At 40.2% G+C, this 26,259-nt stretch overlaps 1 protein-coding gene across 1 annotated transcript in view; it reads left to right on the top strand.

The window, feature by feature from the left end:
* The first annotated feature begins 19,668 nt into the window (after nt 1-19,668).
* Kcnj3 (potassium inwardly rectifying channel subfamily J member 3) overlaps nt 19,669-26,259 on the top strand; it is a 131,386-nt gene continuing 124,795 nt past the window's right edge. Inside the window, exon 1 of the mRNA XM_041631559.1 lies at nt 19,669-21,791. Within this exon, the coding sequence (XP_041487493.1) occupies nt 21,090-21,791 (702 nt within the window). The 5' untranslated portion in view covers nt 19,669-21,089. The remainder of the gene's footprint in view (nt 21,792-26,259) is intronic.

The raw sequence follows: 26,259 nt of genomic DNA on the forward strand, positions 1-26,259 counted from the left end.
CTTTCTTCTGGGCAGAAGAATGTTCTATGACCTACTTCAGAGGAGAGGAATTATAACTGTTCAGCCTTGGGGGAGACAGGAAGCATAAGAGCTCTGTAACATTTTTCTGTCTCTATGCTTTTCTGAATTTTCTTCACCTTAAAATGCTCAACATGATACCCATGGTGGTTCAGGACCATAATCACATTACTCTGGAGGTTGAGGCAGGATGATTGGTCTGAATTTGAAGACAGTTTGCAGAATGAAAATCCTGCCTTATAACAGTAAAACAAAATAAAACTAAATCTAAAAACTGAAAAAAAAGCAGATGCCAATTGCACTTAATTTGTTTAAATGTTTTGGGTTGCTCAATTTATGATACTGCTGACAATATGCATTGATTGAAATAATAGTCAAAAAATGACATTAATACCTACTGAAATAGCTTATAATTAATCCATAATGTGACAGTGGTGGTTTGAATAGGAATGGCTCCCATAGGTTGACATATTTGAATGCTTGGCACTCTTGACTTGTGTCTGCTGTGGTTTGTGGAATCCTGAAGCCAACACCTGAATCACAGCTGAAAAGTGTGGAGAAAAGGGGCCATTCCTGGATGAGTGAGCGTGAAGGTCAGAGAAGAAGGGTTTTATGGTTGGTGTGCTATACCGTTGGGGAATTGTATTTGCAAGGGGTGGAGGCAGCTAAAACATTTTATGAGGGACTGTGGTAGCCCACAAGTGACCCAGTTTCCATCTGGAGTCCATTCTGGCTTAAACGTCATTTGAGTTCAAGCTTGCCTGCTCTGTTTGCTCCAATATCCTTGAGAGCTATGGGACTCTGATTAAGCCCATGAGAAAGAGCATTTTTCCTATGAGAAACGAATGCCATCTAGTAGAAAGAATACTGCTGATTCCAAACTTTAGGAACATCAAGATATAAATTGAATCTGCTTGTGATCAGCAAGAGCATGAGAGACAGAAAAGTGCTTACTCAAGAAAGGGATGGTCTTCTGGTTGGACTCTGACTGACTGTGCTGTGTTTTGTTTTGCTTTTGTAGAGAAGCAGGCTCTGAAATAAAACTGGGGCAGTGCAGAGTGAGCTGGCAGTCCCCCCACCCACCCAAATCTCTCCTGTGTTTTCCATCTCAATTTCTTACAATCTGTCATTTCCTTAATCCTCACACCCCTACCCAGATACCCCTAGCTGATTTTCTTGGAGCAGGCTCCGACAAAGGACCCCACCATGCTCCTGATAGCAAAGAAAAGAAGTCAGGAGTCAGAAGAAGAGATGGACCCTCAAAACCAAGAAGCTGAAATACAACCATCTTGTTGCACAGGAGAGAATATATTCTAAGGGTATACTTCTGTTTCTCATTTGGCTATCAGATTATTCAAACTATATCCCAAGAAATAACAATTTCCCCAGAAATTTCCTCTTGAGAGATTTAATAGCAGAAGCCATCGACATCCAGAGGTGGAACTTTGTTTCCTTGAAAAAAGATTTACAACTTGTCACACAACCATGTAGGAAAAGTGAGCTTTGCAAGGCAGACATGGAGCCAAGACAAAAATCAGAGAATGACACCTTATCACACTACTTAGTTATGTTTGTCTCTTGCTTTCTACTTAATCCTTATCCTCATATCTCTGTATCTTTCTTTCCAATCAAATAAATATTTCTGTTCTGCTTTGTACTATTATTTTCCCTCCTTTAATTGACTTACTGAGGATAGGTGGCAAAACCTGGCTTGTTGGGGCAAAGACTGGAACCCGAAGTCCAGTAGTAGAAGGAGAACTTCAAGCTGATAGCAGGCTCCACTTATAATTGCAAGACACAGGCAATAAGATTTTATGAGTATTTAAAAGACACTCAAAACATCTTCAAAATTGAAGATCTATCCAAGAGGCTAATCCCATTAAGGTTCAAATCCTTTTAATTCTTTTACTTCATGAATATGAGACAGTGAGACGTGGGCTCTGGAGGATGCCAAGAGTTGGGACACTTAAGAGCTGCTAAGGGAAATCAAGGTTGATCAGATGAGGCCCTGTCTGAGAAATCTGAAGGTCGGTTATGAAGGATATCTGGGAGTCTCCTGACCTTACATTTCTAGTGACTAAGTGAAGTAATAAGGGCGGCGGCGGGGCTGCATCCCCAACACCCCAGCCGCCTGCCCGGCTAGCTTATGCCCCGAAATAATTACATGGACACTGTATTCTTTTAAACACTGCTTGGCCCATTCTCTTCTAGGCTAATTCTCACATATTAATTTAGCCCATTTCTAATCATCTGTATGTAGCACCCCAAGGTGTGCTTACCGGGGAGATTCTAGCCTATATCCATCCTGGGTCGGAGCTTCATCCTGGGAGAGGGGCATGGCATCTCTGCTGAGGCTTCTGCTCCGGAGAGCAGAGCTGTCGAGACTGAGCTCACTTCCTCTTCCTCCCAGCGTCCTGTTCTGCCTACTCCTCCCACCTATCCTCTAACCAATAAAATGGGCCAGGGCAGTGCCTTTATTAGCCAATGACCTTCCTCCATCAACTAAGACTATCTTAATAAAAATGAATACTTCCCCTTCAAAGGATGAATCAAATTACCTCAAACCCGGGTCAAGAGAGAGGACAGTTCTGTGCCATCTCAGGAACTGAGGATGTTTGGTTAACACTCCGCACCTGTCAGCCATCTTTCTCAAATGGAGGGCCTTTGCTGTGCCTTAAGAAACTGGTGCTCAGAGTAGATGAGCTTTCTGACCATTACTAACCCCAGTGATTCCATGGTGACTTACTATCCTTATTTATCCTATAACATAGTGCCAGTTGCCCGGACACTAAAATGTCCTGCAAGGCAACCAGGCTGGAACAAGGCCTAGTGGATATGAGCACTGAATGCAAAATGTCTGAAACATTCCAGAAGGGGAGGGACAGAGAATATAAATAAGCAAAGAGGAATGTGACCCATTCGTGAAACATGAAAGATTAAAGATACAGCCTACTATATACAGCTCATCTCCTTTTCTTTGACACTGTATCCCAATATTTATTTATTTTTATATGATGCAAATTTCACCATTCATCACATCTTTTGTGGGAATCTTCTGATGGTTACTCATTAGGGTAGTCTGAGGTTTGGTTAAATAACAAAGTCTTGATTTTCTTTTCTCTTTTTCCCATTCTTTTCCCTCCCTCCCTCTCTGCCTCCCTCACTCCTTCCCTCTCTCCTTCCCTTCCTTCCTTCCTTCCTTCCTTCCTTCCTTCCTTCCTTCCTTTCCTAAGGAAGGGGGATACCCTAGAGAACAGGAGCCTGTATTTTCAGCTACCTTACCAGTTTCTCTGGACCGTGACTGAGGAACTAATTCTAGAGCTGCTCCTACCTGGCACAATGTGCTCTACACAAGATACCCCTATCCATCCTGAAACAGAAATTAAGCAACCATTGAGCATTCCAGTGATTCTGAAATCAAGCTTTTTCAAAACGACTTCTCTGAAGTTTCATGCTTTTCCATAGTGGGACCAAGGCACATAGTCTATAGCTGCCTCCATAAAAATAGAAATATTAATGAAACAGGGATTTGACTTTTAAGATTAGAATCATTCCAACCCTTTTCCATACCTGGATGATTGTAAGGTTTGTGTATTGGATCTTTAGTGCCTGGATAAGAGACATTTGGTGTGATCAGCAGCGTATGGCAAAATTGCTCATTCCTTGGTGACTAAGGCTTTGTTACTGGCTGTTCTAATGTATTCCGTCTTCTCTTTGAAGGAACGACTTTAGTATTTTATGATCCCTATCCCTCAAGAAATTCAGTTCAGTGAAGTCTGTGCCATGCTTCAAATACAAACAGATATAGCTTGGCATGAAGCTAGCCTTCTCCCTCACTATGTATTGTATGGCACGACTCCTGGGGAGACAAACAATGTCTAATCATCCTAGATAGGTAACAATCAACTAAAGTAAGGAGACAACCAAAGTCCAACTCAATGAATCAATGAGTTGTTCTTTTTTTTCCCACTAAAATATCTTTCAACTTTTTATACATTTTAAATTATAATATAAATATATCATTTCCCACTGTTCTCTTCTCCATGCCCTCCCATATTCCTGCCACAACTCCTACAATGTACCCTGTATTCTAAAACTGATCGTTTATCTTTTTAAATTAGTATTATTATACTATAAATATAAATTATTGTTGAACGTATCCATATATACATATATTGACAAATAAATATAACATGCTTAATCCTTTTTTTATATTTTTTGTGGGTATGTGGTTTCAGAGCTGATTATTATGTATTGGATATTTTTGAGTCTACTTACAGAAGTATGAGTAATGGGATGTTTATTGAAGCAGAAATGATTCAAGGACAGCTCTGTCAGCAAAACCCTCCAAAACATGGATGATGTCTCTTGAAAGCTGGAAACTGGGGTGCTACACACAGCTTGCAGACAGCTCAACAGGTTGGGGAGTCTTCCTGGTAGGTCGGTTGGTCTTAACTCATTCCAGACCGTCTAGCTTATCTTTGTGCTTCTAGGGAGCTAAGCTGGTCTTGGGGCATCTCTCATCAGTCTTTACTGTTTATATTATCTTGGAAAAAGAATCTGCTTAGTGTGTCTTGTTGATTTCAGTGATTTCCTGAAGATTTTAAATTGTTTACTTCTGGAGTTCTGACAGCAACCCATGTTGGAGCACTCGACTGAGCTCCCAAGGCCAGATGAAGGGCAAAAGGAGGGAGAACATGAGCAAGGAAGTCAGGACCGCGAGGGGTGCATTCAGCCATGGAGAAAATGGGACTGATCTAATGGGAGCTCACCAAGGCCAGCTGGATTGGGACTGAAGGAGCATGCGATCAAACACGACTCTCTGAATGTGGCTGACACTGTGAAGCCAATGATAATGATACCGGGTTTTGATTCTACTGCATGGACTGGCTGTGTGGAGGCCTAGTCTGTTTGGTTGCACACCTTCCTAGTCATGGATAGAGGTGGGAGGGCCTTGGAATTCCCACAGGGCAGGGCACCCTGACTTCTCTTAGGACTGGAGAGTGAGGGGGAGGGCGAGTAGGGAGTAGGAAGGAAATGGGAGGAGGTGGAAATATTTAATAAATAAATTTTAAAAAATCTTCCCTGTGGAATGGGATGCTTCACCTCACTTTAGATCGCCCTGAGACTTAAGGAGCTTCCTACCACGATGGAATGCTGTATTTCTGAGGAAATTTTTATTTTCAATATGATGTCATCCTTCTGTCTTATCTAGTGAATCCTAGAAGCAATGGAGAATAGAGTTCGCCCCTCAGATGTGGGTGAGTCCTTGGCTCTCCCTTTGTTATGGGATCCTTGTACAGAGAAACTGGACCCTGAAGATTTCTGCTGGGAAGCAGCTTTATATCATGTCAGCACTGGCTCAGTGGATTTGGACCAAAGGCTGACCCCTGAGCACAACAGTGCTCTATCTTATACTCATTTAGCTCCTTCTGTCCATATTAGATTCTCAGTGGAATGTAATGGCCAGACATACTCTGTGTTTATAGGTCTGTTGTACTAACGGTACAGGGTGATGAAACTGTGTGTGTGTGTGTGTGTGTGTGTGTGTGTGTGTGTGTGTGTGTGTGACTGATGTTAAGTCAAGCAGTCATATTTGCTCCAGGGGAGACATTATTACATCTAGGTGGGTCTTAGTTGGTGGGACTTTGTTCCTCAGCCTTGCTTCGACAGTAGTAGCCCTGCATCTCTTGAGTTTTCTACCCCCATAAGTTTCTTTTTAGTGAAGAATTCCAGAAACTTCACATTTCCCCAAGTCTCTTTGAGAAGTTGCCTAAATCCCAGAGCTATTTGCCACTGGTCACTGTTAGTCACAACTTTGGAATCAGTGCTGTCTAGCAAATTTTCGTATCAGTCATGTTTAAGGAATATATTTTTCTAATAAACCCTGTTCCATTCATAATAGTTTCAAGAACAAATTCTTTATTTTTATGTATCTTTGTTTTGAAAAAAAATTCTCTTGCTCTACAGTATGTGTATGAAGCGATTTCTCACAGATTAAGTGAGTGTGTTTATGAATGTGAGTATATGGAAGTGTGTGTGCAAGTGTGTATGTGTGTGTGTGCATGCATGCGTATGTGTGTGTGTGTGTGTGTGTGTGTGTGTGTGATGTGACTGTGCTTTTATTTAAGTCCTAAAGCAAATAAAGCAAAGTTACAGGCTTTTCATGGGGTTTGAAAGGCATGCAGAATTGAGGTATCAATAACAGTAATTTTTGTTTTATAGCACAGCTATTTTGTTTAAAATCCACCAAATTAATCTTGCATTATGTTCGGCAGGTGTAACTTCTGAACATTATTTAAAATGCTCTCTGAGAGTTGTTAGAGTGTCATTTATACAGCTTTTAAAACATCCCTTCCCACCTTAATCTCCAAATCTCTAAATAGCCCTTCTAGTCACATCACGGGGTAGCTCACAGAGGCACAGTTAGTAGTAAGTTTTAAAAGCTGTCTTGGGATAATGACTGTCACTTTGGCTTAGTGATGAATATAGTTTTAAATGACCTAAAATTTCTTAAATCCATGTTATAAAGGTGGGAGATTTGATTTCTCTCAAAGAATTATCCCAACAGACTTGTACTTTGTGGCCACATCATTCCAAAATTCTCTGAGGTTGGAAGGCTTTGGAGACATTTCCTCTAGTGTCTCTTTCTCCTTGAGCTCCTGCACCTCTTGTTGTGTTTGGCGTTCTGTCAAAATGATTGTATAGTCTAAGCATTTCAGGGACCTCAGAAGCAATGTAGAGACTAAGAAACATTGAGAATAGTGAAGACCATTCTGGAGGAGTCTTCTTCCAGGGAAAGGTTGTCCATCTTTAGGTTCTGGTGCCACTGCCTTTAGCTCTTCCTCTACCTCTTGCCCTCTACTTCTCTGGAAGAAATAACAAGCAATTCTCTAGTCTTCCCCTGAGTCCTCTACTTACCTTCGCATGTTCTAGCATTTCACAGATTCAATTCCTAGGACAGATTTTGCTGAGCAAGTCTTTCATTTTTTCCAGTACAAGGAGGTCTTTAGGGGGATTATTATTTTGTTTTGCTTTTTCTTCTAATTTTGTTGCTCTTATGCATAAAAAAGGGTCTATTTTGCTTGATACCTGAGAATTCAATTCTTTCTAGATAAAAAAGTAAGACTTTCTTGCATGTTTGGACAAGGAAGTAGGTAGGTCTCTCTCATCTGTGGTCAAATGAATCATGAACAGAAGGAGCAAGCAAGTACAGGAGTAGCAAATATTTGATGATATAGGATGTCCTTCTGTGTATGTGTTGCTTTTATTGGTTGACGAATTAAGCTCTTTTAGTTAATGGCTTAGAGAGTAAAGCCAGGCAGGAAATATGAACAGAGAGAGAGAGAGAGAGAGAGAGAGAGAGAGAGAGAGAGAGAGCTGAGTTGAGGAGATTCCATGTAGCTGCTGAAGGAAAAAAATGTCAGAACATTATATGTTAGCCACAGCCTCATGGAGATACGTAGATTAATAAAAATGTTTTAATTAGAGATGTAAGAGCTAGCTAGAAATATGTCTGAGCCATTGGCCAAACAGTGTTGTAACTAACACAGTTTCTGTTTGATTATTTGGGTCTAGTTGGCCAGGAAACAAATGTGCAGTTTCAGTTTAAAAGTGATACCACTTGTTTGGCAAGAATTTTCACATAAAGCCTGAGAAAGCTTTAAAAAAAATAAAACAGGATTCTAGACAGACAAGAACAGAGTCAAGTGCAGCTTCTTGGTAACCGTCTTTTCTCTAGTAGGTTCCGTTTGCTGTTGGCAAACAGAGGTGGGACTCCTTTAAGAGAGGCTTCCTGACTCACAATTAGTTGCAAAAATCTCATAGCTCTTTTAAGAGGCTCTGCCACAGACCACCAAAATGATGTTTATGAGCAGCCAGCATCAGGCTTCTTTGTGGTGGCATGGACCTAAAAACTCTGCAGAGTTGTGGCTCTCACCAGTGCCTCTGACATGAAGCTAGACTGTCAAAAAAAAAAAAAAAAGCCTAGGGAATAGGGTGGAACCAGCTACCAAAGTCGCAGCTTTGGTCTTAGTCATATCACTTATTAAAGACATGCGCTCAGAAAAAGATAGAGATACACAGTAAAGACAGATTCATATTTTTTTAAAAGACCCGTAAATGGTTTACAGTGTGTTTAAAATATATGTTGCTTTGGGAGAGAAAAGAAAAAGGACAGAGACAGTCCTTAAAAAGAAAAATAGAGTAAGCAGGTGTGGTGGCACACACCTTTAATCTCAGCATTTGGGAGGAAGAGGTAGGTAGGTAGATCTCTGTGAGTTCAAGACAAGCCTGGTCTACAGAGTGAGTTCTAGGACAGCCAAGTACACAAAGAAATCCTATCTCAAAAAAAGTAAATAATAAAAATTTAAAAACAGAGTCACATAAAGATGGAAAAAGTCACAGAGAATCTGGATATTCTATGTGATTGTGTTGTGTTTGAATTGTTTGACTGTTAAGGAAGGAATGGCAGCTGCTAAAAGATGTTTGATTATAGATGCTGCTGGATTAATCCAACCTATGTATTGTGAAAATGCATTGACTTCAACATTTAGGTCAAAATATATGTTACTTTGGAGAAGAGGTTTTATTTCCACAGGAAATGATAGGCCTTGAATTAATTCTGGGTTAAGAAAAATAAAGTTTGATCAAGGAAGTCCCCTGAAAAATCTCTGACATAAACAGATGGTCCAGATGATCCAATATTTTAGAACACCTCTGTTGCAGTACCTCTGAGTTCTACATCCAGAACAACATCAATTTGAAACTGGGAAATATATACCTGGTATTCTAATCATGATCAGCAGCCATAGTTCTGAAAGTTGTAAGCCCTATTAATGTTTTTCTAAATTTTCACATTGACAAATTGCTTTCTAAGTGTTTATCCCCATAGATCTCTACTACTCTAACCTTGATCAGAGAAGTTTCTTACTGCACTGGATGGTGGTTAAGGCAGAGACACATTGTTGTTCCAACTGCTGTTATGACCTAATTTTGAGTTCTGCAAATGGAATGTCTGGATCAATACCCTCCACCTACCAAACTTCAGAAAACTTTGTGAAAGAGGGCTTGGGAAGACCATGAGAGCTGGAGGGTGTGAGGAGTGATGTCAGATGTTATCTTCTGGGCATGGCATGACTTTACACACATGAATTAACTGGAATTGTGGTTGCAAGATTTTCACAAGCTCAAGACGGTGGATGATGCAGGAAGTGTTCTAAGATCCCAACTCCTTGTTGCCGTGGTACTGGAAGTTGCTGACATTTAGAATAAAAAGACCCATTTTGGAGAAATGTGTGGACACAGGCTAGTAATAGTTGTCCATGTGCCCATGAGCATATGAGCATTACTGTTTAAAATCAGAAGACTGAAAACTACTTTTTTTTTTTTTTTGGTTTTTCGGGACAGGGTTTCTCTGTGGCTTTGGAGCCTGTCCTGGAACTAGCTCTGTAGACCAGGCTGGTCTCGAACTCACAGAGGTCCACCTGTCTCTGTCTCCCAAGTGCTGGGATTAAAGGCGTGCGCCACCATCGCCCGGTTGAAAACTACATATTTTTTAAAGTGGATAAAAAAGTTGGCAGAGAGATGTGTTAGGTTAGTAGGCAGGAAGAATTGGAAGGTGAGACAAATTGTACACAAATATGAAATGTTCAGAATTCAAAACAAAGTTGTTGCTTTCCTTCCTTCAAAAAAAGGTAAAAAGATTAATGGCTGAGATGATTCAGACTCACAGAATACTCCAGTCAGGATTTGACCATAATCCTAAATTTTCTTTGAGTCCCCAAAGATTATCAGCACTGCTAATCAGCAGGAAGTAGCCTAGAAAACTACACCCACATTCCCACAAAATGGATTATGGATGTTTGTTTTTGTTTAGAATGTTGGTTACAAGTTGTTATGGATAACAGTTAGAAACATAGCCAAACAAAGGGGATTAGATTCTGAGTTTTTGTTTTGAAAATAAAATAGGGGGAAATGCTGTGGGTTATGATCTTATAAACTGTAAAGTTTAGTCACTAGTATCAATTTATTAAAACATTGATTGGCCAGTAGCCAGGCAAGAAATATAAGCAGGGTGACCAGACTAAGAGAATTTTGGGAAGAAGAAAGGAAGAGACAGTCACCAACAAGATGCAAAGGAAGCAATATGAGAATGCCTTACTGAAAAATGTACCAAGTCACATGGAAAAATATAAATAAAAATTATGGGTTAATTCAAATAGTAAGAGCTAACTAGTAATAAGCCTGAGTTAATAGGCCAAACAGATTTACTTAATATAAGCCTCTGTGTGTTTATTTGGGATTGAATGATGGGACTTGACAGGAACAAAGCTTCCATCTACAATTCATGCTAAGAAAGACCAGTGATAGACAGTGTGGGTTAACTTCAGATGTAGCCAAGTACATGAGAATAGCAGTGGTGGTGCAAAACTCTTCACATTCTGATTTCCTCTGACTTAAAACCAGAAAATAGACTGCAATTTACAACCCTACAACATTATTATAGTGAAAGAAGACATTTAAGATCTACTAAGTTTAGCTATGATTTTAATGATTTAATATTTTTGGATCCAAAATTCTTTGTAGCTTCATTACTAGAAATTCTGCATAGAAAGTATAATTTCATGTAGACATAATGTTTTGATTTCTTTTTAACTGGCCTTGTAAACATTTCACACTAGACTGTAGGGTCTATTTGTATTTAGATGTTGGACAATCTTTCAAGCAAATACCTTTCAGAAATAAAGGCTATTTCTTTCTCATTTTGATAGTGAAAATACACAGTGTCACTGAAAGAACTCTATTTTGCCTAATATCAAACACACAGGAAACATAAGACATTAATTTCTATTCTAACAATCTCTCAGCACCATCATGGGTCTGTGCCAAGATCTAAAATACTATGCTGTTTTACTTTCTTTGTGTGTGTGTGTATATGTGTATGTGTGTATACAAGTATTTTTGCGCATGTTCCTTTGAACATATACATACAAAAGTGCCTTTAAAAGCATGCACACATATGTGCATATGCAGCAGCAAGCACACACACATACAAACATGTATACACACACTCAATTAAATCCTAATTTAATGGACAATTTAGTGAAACAATGGACAACTAAAGAAATAAAAATGAGTGACATTTCCTTTTTAGTGTAGCTGTAGAATGTAAGCTTGACAGATAATTCAGTGATACTGACTCATTTTTAAATGTTTTACATTAAATTGTTTAGGCAAAATATTTTCCCTGATAATCACAGTAATGTTTACTGTATTGTCCACTGCTAACATGTTTAATTATTTGGCACAGTTGAAGCTAATTCTGATAAGACTGCCTCGTTCTTCATCTATGTTACCTGCAACAATTGATGTGAGACCTTTCACAGACACAGAGGCAGTCTTGTCATTCATTTGTGTTGTCAAAGAAGCATAAATAATCAGCAGCTGACATTTTGGCACAAGGGTTTATTTAGTGATGTTTGTCTCCTGACATTGACTAAATATGTGAGGGCATTGTATCTGCATCAGCAGCAACTACAGTCTTGCAGAGTGCAAAATTGAATATGCACTTGATTGATAGCTAGAACTGGGCAATGACCTTCTTATCTTCTAACAACTGCACACTTCTTTGTTTTTACTAAAGAAATCACACAGAAAAGACTTGCTTCCCACACATATGCAAAATTAATTCCTTAGTTGGTAATGTTATCATATATTATTTGTTTTTGTCTTTAAGCTTGATACAAAACAGGAAAAAATACTGACACTTGAATACTGTACAGCAAACGTCATGCTGATGTTATGTGTATGATTGACTTCTAATACATGGTCACATTTTTGAGGAAAATACTTACTTAATTTAAATCCCCTTATCTCAGTTTGGAGAACAGATGACCAGTAGAAAGAGAAAGAACAAGGCTGGCATTAGAAATGATGTAAATTAGTTGTAAGTGCCCCCTGCAGCTGTTTCTAGAGTTACAATTTTAACTATGGAATCACAGTAAACAGGTACATGACCTCCGTGAACAAAATACTACAACTTTTATTTTCAAACCAAGTTTGGTCAGAAATTGCTACTTGCTCAGTTTCAAATTTGCATTTCTTACATGCAGAATTAAAAATGACTGTGTGACAAAAAAGTGGCAAGCCTTAATTCTTTCCCACTCCATCCTTAGAAAAAAATCAATGCCCACTTCTTTGGTTTCCTGGGAAATTTAGGCCATAACCTAAATGATGCTGGGTAATCATCAAGGTAAGCAGGTCTGTGCTGCCATTCAGTGGGTTGAACTTGAAACCGATTGCTTTCTCTAAGTGAAGAACTCATGATTATTCTGGAGCTTCCTGGAGAAAAAAACAGTTCGCAATTCTGCACAGAAACCTGAGAAGTGACATTCGTGTTTCTATTATCTATTTTCTATTTGATTCCCTCAGTTACTCCTCATTGCACTGTGTCCAAAGAACCACAGTGCAAAAAAATCATAATACATCATAAAACAACAACACACAACTCAAAACCGACCAGCATGCAAGATCCCAGTTTACCTCTGTCTTTCTGGATGCATAGTAATGAGGTTCTCCCCCAGCTTATAACCATTGCAATGATTGGCATTTCTGTGCCTTTCTCCTTTCTTCTTCTTTCCTTCTTTCTTCCCTTCTTGCCTGTCTTCCAAGATTAAGGAGAATGTGATACATAGTGGTAAAAAGAATTCTGAAGGCAGAACTTTTACATATTCCTCCATAGACAGCAGAAACGTTATTAATGAATAACTTAAAACATTTATGGGTTTTACAACCAGTAATGCTGGATTCCCCTATTCATGTTTTATTTATGACTGTGTGGGTGGTAGAATTGGTTTAACCTGGCCTCATTGCAAAACGTCTCCTGCTTTGCTTAGGTGCTTTTCACGGGAGGAAAAAAACCTGCTGTAACCGTAAGTTGATGTCTAAAGATGGTGGGTTTTGGTGAGCAGTGAGAGAAAAGCCTATGTTTCCCAATCCCTACTCTGTTTGGAACTCAAGATGAGGAGTTGTCAGGAGAGGGGCAGAGATGGATGGGGTTTCTGTAGGTGACATTTCCCAGAGAAGCTTATTGCTAACGTGAGTGCAGTTCCCTAAGCAGCAGAGTTTCACAGTTCCAGCTGTGCTGTCAGATCCAACAGAGGGGTTTTTGAAAAATGCTGATGTCCGGGTCATACTCCTACAGAGCTTGATATAAATAATCTGGAATGAAGTCCAAAGATAATGCTAATGCATATCTAGAAGGAGTAAACATGATTATTCTATTTCAGAAAACTCTATTCCTGGCAGTCCCCTTCTAACCTAGATTACCTGCCATAAAAACCTTTGTCTGCCATTCTTCATCCCTTGACTCTGAGCATCTTCTCCAGTTTTCTGCCTTCTTTTCTGCCCCCAGCATTGTACTATTACAATGTCCCACTGCTCCATTCCTCCCCAGTCTATCTCTCCATGCCGCTTTCTTATAGAAGGCTGCTAATGCAGCAGCAGTGGGAATTGCTACCTTCTAGCCTCATATTTCAAAACTATGATCTCAATAGCCCCGAGGCACTCACTCCCACCATCAAAGGGTCTGCAGGGATTGCCCCAAAATGAAGGCAAAGGTTTATGCATACATTCACTATCATTTTGTTAGACTATGGGAGTACTTCTGGGTCTTCTGTGTAAACTTGTGGAGAAACTCTGATGGCTTCTGTTTCTCTTCCCCAGCAGCCAAAGTATGCTACTGTCTTTTCCAGCTGGAGAAGCTTGTCCTCTAATTGAAAGAAACAGCTGTAGTGCTCTTCCAGATTTGATGTAACATTTAGATCTTAGCTAAAGTAGCTCCTAGCCTGGCAGATACCAGTTATTGCAGTCTAGGGGGCTTTGAGGACCAGACTATCTACGACCATGTCAAATATCTTTTTTTTTTCCCCAGCATCTCCTGTTTTGCTTGCTAAAGATGTGTCTGGTGTAAACCATGGCTTAGTTTTCTACTCAGTTCTTATTACCTATCTTGCCTATTATTGGTGTAGTAATTTATTTTCAACTCTGATACTCAATGATTCATGCTACATAATGTTAAAAGGAAATAGTTTCTTTAGCTCACACTCCTGCAGAGTTAGTTAAGGGGGTATATTTGGGAATAACACTTTTGCAGATAAGTTTCCCAGTTTGTGAAAGACATCACATATCAATAGACAGGTGAACTGTCAACTCCAGATCTGGTCAGTCCTTTTAAATAATGTGTTTAACAAGCACTCTGTCTGATAAGTTTATCTAACCCTATCACCTCCCATTGCTTATGTTTCCAAGAGCATCATAGTCACACAAAGTTTCTACCTTTTCAAGATTTCATATCGAAAATGAAGTCTCAACACCATCAGCCTGTGGAGCCCACATGTTCACGTGACAGCACAAGGCACGGGATCTGTACCACATCCTAAGCTTATGCCTCCTCTGTTTCTTCCCTCTGATCTTCCAAGTTCCCATGTCCTTTGGAAATGTTCACCCTAATTTTCAGCATCGTCTTAACAACCTGAACTGATACAGCCTGTCTCCACATTTAAAAATTTTTATATTACAAAATTATTATTATTATATTATTGAGTAATGATTTCTAATTTCTATCTTTTCTATACATAATAATGCAAAGCATATATCATTTTCAAAATACTCTGTATTTTCTGTATTATCATGTTCATAAGTTCCTATGAAGTGGTATATTTGCTACTTTTATGATATGGCATGTTTGCTACTTGTCTTGATGTTGCACTGAATTACCTGACAAGCGATTTTAGGAAGGATGGGTCTATTTTGGCTCAATGTTCCTTGGGTGGGCAGTCCACCATGATGAGGAAGTCATAGTAGGAGGATGAGCTCACTGGCCACCCTGAATCTGTATTCAGAATACCCAGAACATTAAACAATCCTTTTTCTCCTTATTCAGTGTTGGCCATCAGCTTGTAGACTGGCACAGCCTGTATATAGTGTTGACTATGTGACCTCAATTATCCTAATTAAGATAACCCTTCATAGAGATGATCAGAAATTAGCTTACTAAATCTTCCCTGGCTTGTACAGAGTTTCATCTTCTTGGTAACTCATAATCAGTATTAACTATCACACATGGATAAGCATTATATGTTATACTTTTCTAATTATATACAAATCTTACCTCTGATTCATTTTATGAACTTTGTTTTTATTCTCTGAGTTCTAAAAGTTTTGAATGATATTACCTGAGTGTGAACAAAATGTGATTCTTGTAAGATGGATGTTGGAAGAGTCCCATTAGCTGGAAAATTCCTGAAGGGACTTGTTCTGCTTGACAATGAGGTAATACTCTTCATTTAATATTTACCATTTACATAGAACTTAGTTGTTGTTAAAGATACTGTCGCTAATATGTCTTATTGCCATGATGTCTTCTCATTCCGCACCTGCACAGCTTTGGCCTAATGGTAGATACATGGTATGCATACTTTCATTGTTTGGTGCTTCGAAGTAGCATAATCCTTATACATATTTTGATATCTGTAAGTCCATTGGTGTTCTTGTGGCGGAGGCAATGCTTAGAAATATTGACATGGGTAGGGGTGATTATGTTTCTTTATATGTTTTCTTTGTAGATCTATACCCGCATACCTTCTAAAACAAACGTTTACCTTATTAAACAGCCCAACTTCCAGAAGACACTTTAAAAGCCCTTATTCTTTTATAGACCAGAGTACTCCATGGCACACCTCTGTGGTAAAGAGAAAGCTTAGTGAGGAAAACCTTGCTAATAAATGGCCTCCTAGTGACAATGGATTATTGACAATCTCTGAACCCTTAGGTAGAGGCCTGGCTGGAGCCAAGATTAAAGGCTTCCCGAGTCATCTGCCATGGTCTGGCAAGGGCTCTGTTCTCAGGTCTGTGCAATCAAATCTCAAACTGGTTTTTCTTTTTGGTTTTCTTCTTTTTTTGGCAAGAGAGAAAATAACTTCTGTCTTCTTTTTTTAGGAGAGTGAGGAAAAAGGAATATCATTCTATTTCTCAAAATTGCATATAGAATTTCAAAAAGTGACCTCTTCCCAGATGTAGCAAAAAATCTCTGTTGGCAGTGGAAGCATGTTGTCTTCTGAAGGATGATGGCTTTAGAACTCCTACTTTGCCACACCTTCGTTATTCTTTTGGAAAGGATTCGGAAAAGAAAATCACCTACAAAATAATATAAACCAATTTTTTTCCTTTTTGAGTAATTAATAACTCTGGCAAGCTGGCAAGCCAGCTGTCTCATGGTGTGTCACAATCACAGACCATGAATGAAGAGGCCCACTCCAGGTGCCCTGGGATGCTCAAAGCCTTGCTTTTGTCACAGTTGGCCGATTAAGTCATTTTTAGAATTTGGACTTCTCAGGGGCAGAGGTTTTATCTTTTATATTAGGTATGTTCTTTTCCTCACACTGTTCTCTTACATAATAGGATAACTGCATGTTCAAAGTCATGCTTTTTTAGTATAAAATCCAGAATCATATCCTTCACTTTTGAAGTAACAGTTATTCACGATATTGCTTATTTTGGACACAGCAAATAAGACATTGCCAAAAGTACTCTCTAGGCAGAATAACTATGTAGCTGGGCCTTATCTGAGTTTGTAGTTAAATATAGCTTTGTTCTATCCCTCTGAACTCCAGGTTAGTTTGCTTGTCATCTTCCACCTTATCTTGAAATGTTAGGCTACAAATGATTATGCATTATGTAATTATTTTTATTTTTTCCACAATTTTCTGACCATTGTGACCTAGTCTGAAACTGTGTGCCCCTCACACTTTTTGACCCAGCCTGTACAGATTGTTTTCCCTCACTTCATCCAAAAGCACCCAATTCAGTGGCTGTCTGTCATCTGTTCCCCACACATTCGCCTGACCTCAGCACCGTGGGGCTGGCTGCCCTCCAGAACCTCATCCTGGAAGCAGCTGTCCTCACAAGGAGAGAGGAGCTTGGTTCATCTGTAAATATTTTCAGAGAGTGGGACTCAATGTCACCATGGGGTCAAAGCTCATGTAAAGTGTGACATGATGGCAGGGGCTGGTTGGACCACGAAGGTTCTGTTGACATATTACTTGCTGACTTGCATTAAACTTTCAGTGTTTACCTTTCTGTATGCGGCACTGAGTAATCATTTGCCCTTTCTAACCCCAGTGAACTCTTTTGTAAAAAGAGAGGTGTAGACCAAGTCTTCATAAACTTTATCACACAGACCCTAAGTGTAAAAAATATACATAGAAACCAAGCAGAATTGAAAGCAAAAGACAAATTTATCTAAAAATATTTTTGGTATACATAAACGTTCATTAAAGACAACAGCAAATTTATGTACAAATGGAACATTTGTGCTTATTTCATGAATTACATCTTGGCTGATTATTTGACACCACAGCATGCGGAACAATTACAACACTCTTTTTTAGAGTTGAGCGATATTTTGACTTTATAATTGTCAGTGTTGAGAATGACAGTTTTTATGCACATGTAGTAAAAAATAAAAAAAGGCTTAGCCTTATATCAGAAATGGTTAGAAATTCTTCCCAACTCCTAAGCAAAAATTTATTCAAGGATTGTCAAAATGAGATTCAAGAAGGTAACTTAAACAAAAACTTAAAACCAAACATTCTAAAACAATAAAATTCAAAGATATAGTGCTTTAATACTTACTAAGGAATGTTAATAGGAATATATTATTTTTTTAAATTAAACCATTATGCTTCTGTGAGAGCCCCACTGTGTAGTCATGGATGAACTGGAGGTCACCTCAAACTCCTCTGTTCCCTCAGTGATGGGATTCAAGGCATACTCCGCCATGTTTGGCTGAATTGAGGTCCTCAAGAAAGGTCAATAGTGTTATAGTAAAGAAAATGGAGAAACCATTTCAAACACTGTGAATAAAAATCCAAATGACAGACAGAGTATAAATTTTTTAAAGTAACAAGCACAAGAAGTATTCTCTTTTATTTTTAAATATTCTTTGTTACCAGTTTGTTATCAGTAAGTGATGGTAAGAATCTGAGTTAGAGTTTAGAGAATTCATAGGGAGTTTGCAATTATTTAGACTGGCATATATAATAACCAAGAAATATTGTTTGCCAAGTATGAGGCATGTACTGTTTTAGGTATGAGGGACATGGCAAGGAACAAGAAAAGGAAACAAGAGTATTGACAGGGCCCTGGCCTTTGTAGATCGTGTTTTATGTGATTGGCCATAGAGCGAAGGGAACTCTGAACAAAGGAAAACAGCACTGAGAAAACTATCTCATGATGAAAAAACCTGGCTGATGAGACAAGGTGGCCTGAGACAGAAAGGAAGTCTGCCCTATAGAGTTCACACTTCATCAGAGAACTTGGTGATTTCTGGAGTGAGCAACACCTATGGAGAGGACAGGATCACTACAGAGAAAGGAAGGAGATATTGGACCGGCCCAGGGGTCAGCTGTTGTCTGGATGTGTTTCAGTAATTGAGGGCAGCAGCCTGCCAAGAGCATAGTGGACGGTGGAGGGGAGGCTGTCAGAGACCAGATGAGGATATATGTTCTATTTCAGCAAGGCTACAACTTGAGAAACTCATTCATAATCTCCTCTTGGCTTTGTTAAATCTTGATAGCCCAGTATAGCCTTTAGAGGAGAAATAATAAAATTACAGTCACTTTTTTTCCCCTTTGGTTTTTATATCATTACTGGGGAAAGGGAAAACTCTCAGTTTTTTTAGAAGGAAATAATTGGGGTTCTTGCTCAAGGTCGCACAGTCTGTAAATGGCACAGCTAGGATTCAAATCAGGCCTTAGGAGTCCAGGACCAGAGCTCCATAGGTAGTGTCATTGTCCTTATGTAATCTCGAGAGAATAAGTTTGCTGACCTCTTAGGCAGTGTCACTCTCCTTATGTAACCTCCAGAGAATAAATAGGTAACATCTTATAAGAAGCCCGGCAGGAGAAGCTGTACCTGGGCTGAATGTTTTATAGTCCTCATTCAAGGCTCCCAAGTCCTTCTCCGTCAACGGCATGAGGGTTTCTGGTAGAGCACAGGAGCCTGTGCCTTCTGTGGAGAAATGCTCTCATGTGGCATGCCTAGTAGCGCTTTTATTTTATAGCAAGAGTTGACTTTCTACCAACTTTGTGTATCTGGACTGAATGGAATATGGTATAAGACATTTTAAAACGAACACGAAATGTGGTAAACAAGCTGGCATTTACTCATGGACACTAGCTGTATCAGCAGTTTCTGCACTTTGCCCCTCCATTAAATTAACTGCCAGGCTGGGGCCATTAAAACTCATTACTTTCCCCTCAATTATAGTCAGGCTAACTCTAGATATTCTAAGGCTCTCTCATAGAATCTTTCTCAGAAAGGACTGGGGGTTTCCTTTCCGTGTAGCCCTTCCTAGCTGTTCCTATTGTCAGGTCTCTCTGTTTTTGTAAATTTTGTCTCTGAATATGCCTATCTGAAAGCCAGATCTCTGTTGATGATGCATTCCCAAATCTTAGTATTTGCATCCGAGAGAGCCCTAGAAATAGAGACATATTGTACTCCTCACAGAAACCAGCATTTGTTGCTTGCTTGGGGGCTTTCTGATTGATGCAAGGGGGCGAGGAAAGAGTTGGCTGTGGTTAGGGAGCAGATTTAGAGCGGCTTCTTATTGGAGGGGCTCGCATTCTGTAAGCTGCCAGACACTGCAGGCTCAACCAAGGCGCGGAGGTGCAATTCAGGCTGGTGGAGCGGCGGGGGAAGGCAAGGACAGGCGGGGCTAGCGCGGCTCTGCAGCTGATCACACGCACCAGCACACACACCTCATCCCCGCTGTCTCTGCTTGAGCCTCGCATCCTCCATCCACGGGGCAGCTAAAGCGCGAATATGGAATAGGAGAAACAGGAAATGAAGACTCAAATGTTCCTATTGCGAGACACTGGAAAAGCTGGAGCAACGCCAGTGTTTAACCTGAAAGTCTGACCTCGGTTAAGCAGTCCCTCTGTCTCCTGGAAAGAGGGCATCGCACGCGTCAAGGAACCCCAGAGTCAGGCATCCAAGTCAGTCTCTGCTTGGAGCACTAGGGTCTCCTGCCTGAGACTCTGTAGTGCCCCCAGGGGGTGCGGAGACTGAGGGACCTGCATTGGCTCTCACCGTGGAATACCAGGAAAAGTAGGCAAGGGTCAGGCAGCCCTGAGCGCAGGGTGCTTTGCCGGACTGCCTCGGTTTCTTGCTGCGGCTCTGTCTGTCCTCTGCTGCTGGGTGAGTGTCCCGGCTTCCAGCGCTCCCCGGAGCATCCGGGTGGCTTGGCAGCCCCCGAGGTTTCACACGAAGGCCCTAGTGGCACGCGCGCGTGGAAACTCGTCCGCCCGCGCACGGCAGGAGTACAGGTCTCTGGAGTCCCGGGCGGGGGATTCTGAGCCAGCAGAGCGTGGGTAGGGGGCGTTGCACCACTGCCCAGCCGACATGCCTCTGGGCGGGATTTTGGCTAAAAGATAGGAGGTGGGAGTGACAAGGAAGCCAGGAGCACTCTTGGAGGGTGACTGATCAGGGTGCAGCTGGGAGGGGGGAGGGTCTGGTCCAAGCAGGTAGTGCAGCTTAGCAGCTTGGGGAGTTGGCAGGTGGGGTGGGACTTGCTTGTCCAACTCGTTCATTTTCAGCAGCCAGTTCAGAGGTGTTGCAGATAGTCGGGTTGGGGTGCCCTGGAAAGGTAAGAGGTGACTCGGGATGCCGGTGGTGGGGAGAGCAAAGAGGAGCCTCAAAGAGCTTGGAGACAACATTTCTCTTGGGTTCTTACACCTTGCATCCCTCCTGCCTTGAGTGTGGGAGAACACTTCTGTTTTAACACTGCTCTTGGAAAGAAAGCCTCTGTCCCAGGGGGAGCAGAAGCGTCTGCAGGGGCAGAGTCTGCTGCTACCTGCAGGGTGCTCCCCAACCCCCCACCCAGGCGCCTGCTTTCGTCCCCTCCCCTCCTGCTTTCGTCCCCTGCCCCCACCTCCTTATTGGTGCTGGTTTGCAGCGCTTGGCTCCTGTGCCTCCGCTTCGTGTTTGAATCTGGCTCGCCCCTCCGTATTATGTCTGCACTCCGAAGGAAATTTGGGGACGATTATCAGGTAGTGACCACTTCGTCGAGCGGCTCGGGCTTGCAACCCCAGGGGCCAGGGCAGGGCCCGCAGCAGCAGCTTGTACCCAAGAAGAAGCGGCAGCGGTTCGTGGACAAGAACGGCCGGTGCAATGTGCAACACGGCAACCTGGGCAGCGAGACCAGTCGCTACCTCTCGGACCTCTTCACCACTCTGGTGGACCTCAAGTGGCGTTGGAACCTCTTCATCTTCATCCTCACCTACACCGTGGCCTGGCTCTTCATGGCGTCCATGTGGTGGGTGATCGCTTACACCCGGGGCGACCTGAACAAAGCCCACGTCGGCAACTACACTCCCTGTGTGGCCAATGTCTACAACTTCCCCTCTGCCTTCCTCTTCTTCATCGAGACCGAGGCCACCATTGGTTATGGCTACCGCTACATCACCGACAAGTGCCCCGAGGGCATCATCCTCTTCCTTTTCCAGTCCATCCTGGGATCCATCGTGGACGCTTTCCTCATTGGCTGCATGTTCATCAAGATGTCCCAGCCCAAGAAGCGCGCTGAGACCCTCATGTTTAGCGAGCATGCGGTGATCTCCATGAGGGACGGAAAACTCACTCTCATGTTCCGGGTGGGCAACCTGCGCAATAGCCACATGGTATCCGCGCAGATCCGCTGCAAGCTGCTCAAGGTAAGTGCAACCCTCCTCTTCTCTACCAAGAATAAGCTTCTCAGAAAACCCTGGGCTCCACTCTGCCCTCTCCTAGGTTTTTCCTTCTACCACAGGTAAACTTCTTGGGAACAAGGAGGCGGGAAAGAGACCTGGGGATTGGAGAGAGGACATAGTTGCCAGTTCTGTTTTTGCCCCTGCTTTGGCGCTCTTGTTTATGTTCCTCCCCTAGATGCACTGATACACACCTTGATGGTGATGTTTAGTGCTGTGAACTCCTGGAGCTTTGAGGGAAGTAGGTGCCCTGCTTTTCTGAAGCTGCTGTGTCCTGAGAGCTCCTTTGGTTTGGTGTCAACTCATTACTCCCCTAAACTTGAGGCACTAAAGCTTCTATTTTGAAGAATTGGCTCTTGACGTTTCCTTAACTTTAGTTTTGGAGATGTTTTTGGTGTACCCCCTCCCCGCCCCCCCCCCCCCCCGCCCTGCCAATAACACCACCAGGTGCATTGCTTCTTAGGATTCAGTAATTTAACTGTGGTCATCTTTTAAGCAAACACACAGACCCAAGCAGCTGTTAGAAAAGTAGAAGATGCCATATCTGTTTCTTTACAATTGTTATTTTTACTAAATATTTTTCTTGAGAAATATTCCGTGAAAGCTACAGAGCTTCAGTGTAGTCTCTTGTTAATTTGATTTTTAATTGCCTGTTTCTATGAAGCCTTTGACAATTATAGATTTTACGTGAAGCTTTTCAGCATCCATTAACGACGACTGCTTCCTAACATTGTGTTGTGAATGCTAACGCAAACAGCTTATAGAGTAGGTATTAAGGTCCTTGTCGCCCTTGGAAGACACCACCACAAACAAGAAGGGCCCTAGCTATTTGTCAGGTAGAGTCTGAGGAGGAGGGATCAAAGTCTAGTTCCCACAGTTTACAGGTGTCACAGTTTGTTCTTTCTTTCTTTCTTTCTTTCTTTCTTTCTTTCTTTCTTTCTTCCTGAGAGATTTTCCAGAGTGATTTTTAAATGTTCATGAATTTAAAAAGACAACCTCTAATGAATAGTTTATTATTGACAAAGAGTGAACTAAGATTATATAAAGAAGCACAGCCAGGTTCAGGACTTAGAGGTAATAAAATGACTGATAACCGATTTGAGAGAAAATTTTGTCTTTGAAAATTCAATTTGCACCATTCAACTGTATCTGATTTTATACAGCTCCAGCTTACTATGCAGTTAAGTTTTCTCCCAGTATAATACAAAAAAAATTGTTTGCTCTTATGTCACTTCCATTATCCCTGATAAAATTTCTTCCTAATTATTCTTGACCAAGTTGCCCAATGCAGCGCTTGAATTAACGCAGTTCACTTGCCCTGTCGCTTTTCATCATATGAGTATTTCCTATGCCATGTTAGTAAATAAATGACATTTTTGATAATAGGGTGTAAAATTTCCAGCCTGCTTCTGGTGTATATTTTCATAAGGATAACTAGGATTATGTAATTTTAATTGACAATTTTTAAATAATACACTTTAGTTGCACAGCATTGATATATTTTAAGGTAACATTGTGTTTTATTGATATCTGTTTAAATTAAGTGGTTTGGTAGAGCTAAGTAAATGGATGAGTTGCAGATGTGCTTACGGCAGTGGTGCTGGTATGTGCTCTTTACTGTGTGTGCAGTGAACTCTTCCTATGCCTCTTTCGAGCGGCCTAGTGGGCACGTTGAATGTTCTAACAGTGCTATAGCCTGTGTCAAGGAATCAGTGTGCAGATATCACTTTGAAACTTTCATTAGGAATAGTTTATCCTATGCATAAGTGTTCAAGTTATTATCATTCTCTAAGTTTTCAAACCAAATAAAGCTGACATTTTTTACATGCAATTTAACTTAGATGTTTTAAACATTGCCAAATTTTATTTTGATAAGTTAAGAATACAATTAAAGATGACTGATACAGATGTGTACAATGAATTTGAGATTCTTCATCTGTATAGTGGTGCGTATGCAAATAGTGATTTTTCTACAAAATGCTATGTACCACATTTACAAGAACAGTATCTTGAATTAAGAAATAAAATATTATAATGTTGGAGCAGGTGCTATATTGATACAAGGTGATAAAAACAATATCACATTGAAATATTAGAGTACTAGTGATGTACTTACTATCTTATGATCTATTAGAAAGACATTTGGAGTTCACAATTATCTAATGGAAATGATTTAACTTTTCTATTTAGTTTCAATTTTACTTTTCACTTACATAAAGAAAATTTGCATTTAAATACGACCCCTCAATTTTCTGTCTGAAAACACTGATGTGCCTCTGACTAATCATGGTCATGTCTCCTAACTTTAAGACTAGAAAGGTCAGTATTTTCTTCCAAATTAAATCAAAAGTGAAGGGTATAATTTGAAGTAATTTTAAATGTCTAAAATCTAATGAAGTATAAATACACATCTATAAACCCATTTAAAGTAGATATTCTTATTAATTTCCCTCTTATCATGAAACTAATATTACTTACTCTTAAATTTTATTTTAGTTGTCTTTCCATCAACCTAAGGAATAGGGATTAATTAATAGCATGGATAGATTAATTTAACATATTCTCCTTGAGCAGTTTTGATGAAAGTGCCTGGACTGGGTAGTTGAAAGCTCTGTGGCCAATGAGTGGAGAGTAACACCTCCACTTCTCAAGCAAATGCAAAACTCACATACCTTTTCTTCCACCAGTCACTAATGATTGACTGCTCTTATTGGAGGAGGAATAAAGTGATCTTTGGTAAAGTGTTAAAGAACTTATAATTTATTATCCAAATATTGCCCTTTACACTCAAATATTTTCCACTATAAACAAAAGAGGAAACTATTATAGGCACACTTCTAGATGATGTAAGAGGGAGCATTTTCAAGGGAACATATTCTTGTTTCTTCGTATTTCTATCATTGCCAACAGTCACTATCTTCCCTGAGAGACCTTAAACAGCTTTTAACGTTCATCCATTAAAAGGTATTAGGGTGCATTGTTTTCTTCTTCTAACATCATATACATTATCTTTGTACACAGTTTCTTTTCTCCGTTTATATGGCCAATCAAAATTTGATGCTGTGTGGTTTCTACAGTAGGACTGTGATCACAGTCAGACGCAACAGAAAACAATCTTACAGTCTGCAAAACCATTAAGCTCTTACTCTCTTCTTAGTGCTGGGAACCTAACATTTCATGCATGCCAGCAAGCCTCTACCATGGAGACATAACCTTGGTCAAACCTCTTCTTCTCGTTGTTGTTATTACTACTGATTATTACTAATATATATATATATATATATATATATATATATATATATTTACTGCAAGAGGTATAACCCAGTGACTACCCACACTGGGAAATTACTCTATCACTGAGTTATATCCCCAGACCTATCCAAGCATTTTATTAGTCAGTAACCACAATGATTCTTGGGTTTTCTCATAAATGTATTGATTTGCTTTTGTTTCCTCTCTTGCATTTAAATGTGATTTTGCTTTCCATTCTTTATAACCTCATGTTGTTTGCTTGCAAATAGACCTTGGTTAAACTTTTCTTTACACCCTAACTTTAAAAAAAAAAAAAAAAACATCAATCCACAAAAATGGGTATACCTGAATAAGATCAACACTTTCTGCCAAAGTTTGAGAAAAGTCTAAGATGGAGGCCCTCAGAATCGCTAAGAGCTAGGCCTGATCTTATTTGTTTTAGATAGGCTCATTATAACCTTAAAAACAGTACAGTAGCTATTTATTTTAGCATTGCTTCCTTTGACCCATGTGTGACAACTCATTAATAGATACAGATCTTGTGTTCTTTCAAAAATCTCTAGTTATTATTCCCTTTTATACTAGTAGTAATATTTTTTGTTTTGTTTTCATTTTAAATATGGTTCTTAAAGAGCCCAAGGTGCCTTGAACTTTTAAAAAAGTATAAAGACAAGTGAGGGATGTAAAAACTCACAAGCAAACAGCAGTAGGTAAGAACAAATGACAAAAGGAAGCAGGAAGCGGCTTTTCATGGACTGAAGGGTGTTGTTAGTTAAGAAATTAATGTACAAACAGGGATACAAATCCTGCCCATAGCTATTATAAAGCCAACAAAAGGCCCCCATAGTGACACAAAGCAGAGCGTTAATTTGAAAAATACAAAAGACTCACATAATCTATTACAAGATGAATTGCATTACATCTAAATAAGGTACATTCCTTTCATTTAAATGGATATTTTATGGGTTAATTAGCTTAGCATGAAAAAAATCTTTATTTTAATCTTGGCATTCACTTTAACAGGAGCTAAAATTTCAAGCTTTAATCATCCAAATACATGTGCAAAGGTCTATCACAGTCCAAATGGAATGTTAGGTCTCCATGTTTCTCTAATTACCGTAAATTCTGACCTACATGTCGTAATTGCTTTGAGTCACAAAGGCAGTTTAATTTCTGGTCTTAG

This window comes from Microtus oregoni, unplaced genomic scaffold (assembly GCF_018167655.1).
Source record: "Microtus oregoni isolate MIOR12 unplaced genomic scaffold, Mior012 000037F_ref0000500, whole genome shotgun sequence".
Classification (NCBI taxonomy): domain Eukaryota; kingdom Metazoa; phylum Chordata; class Mammalia; order Rodentia; family Cricetidae; genus Microtus; species Microtus oregoni.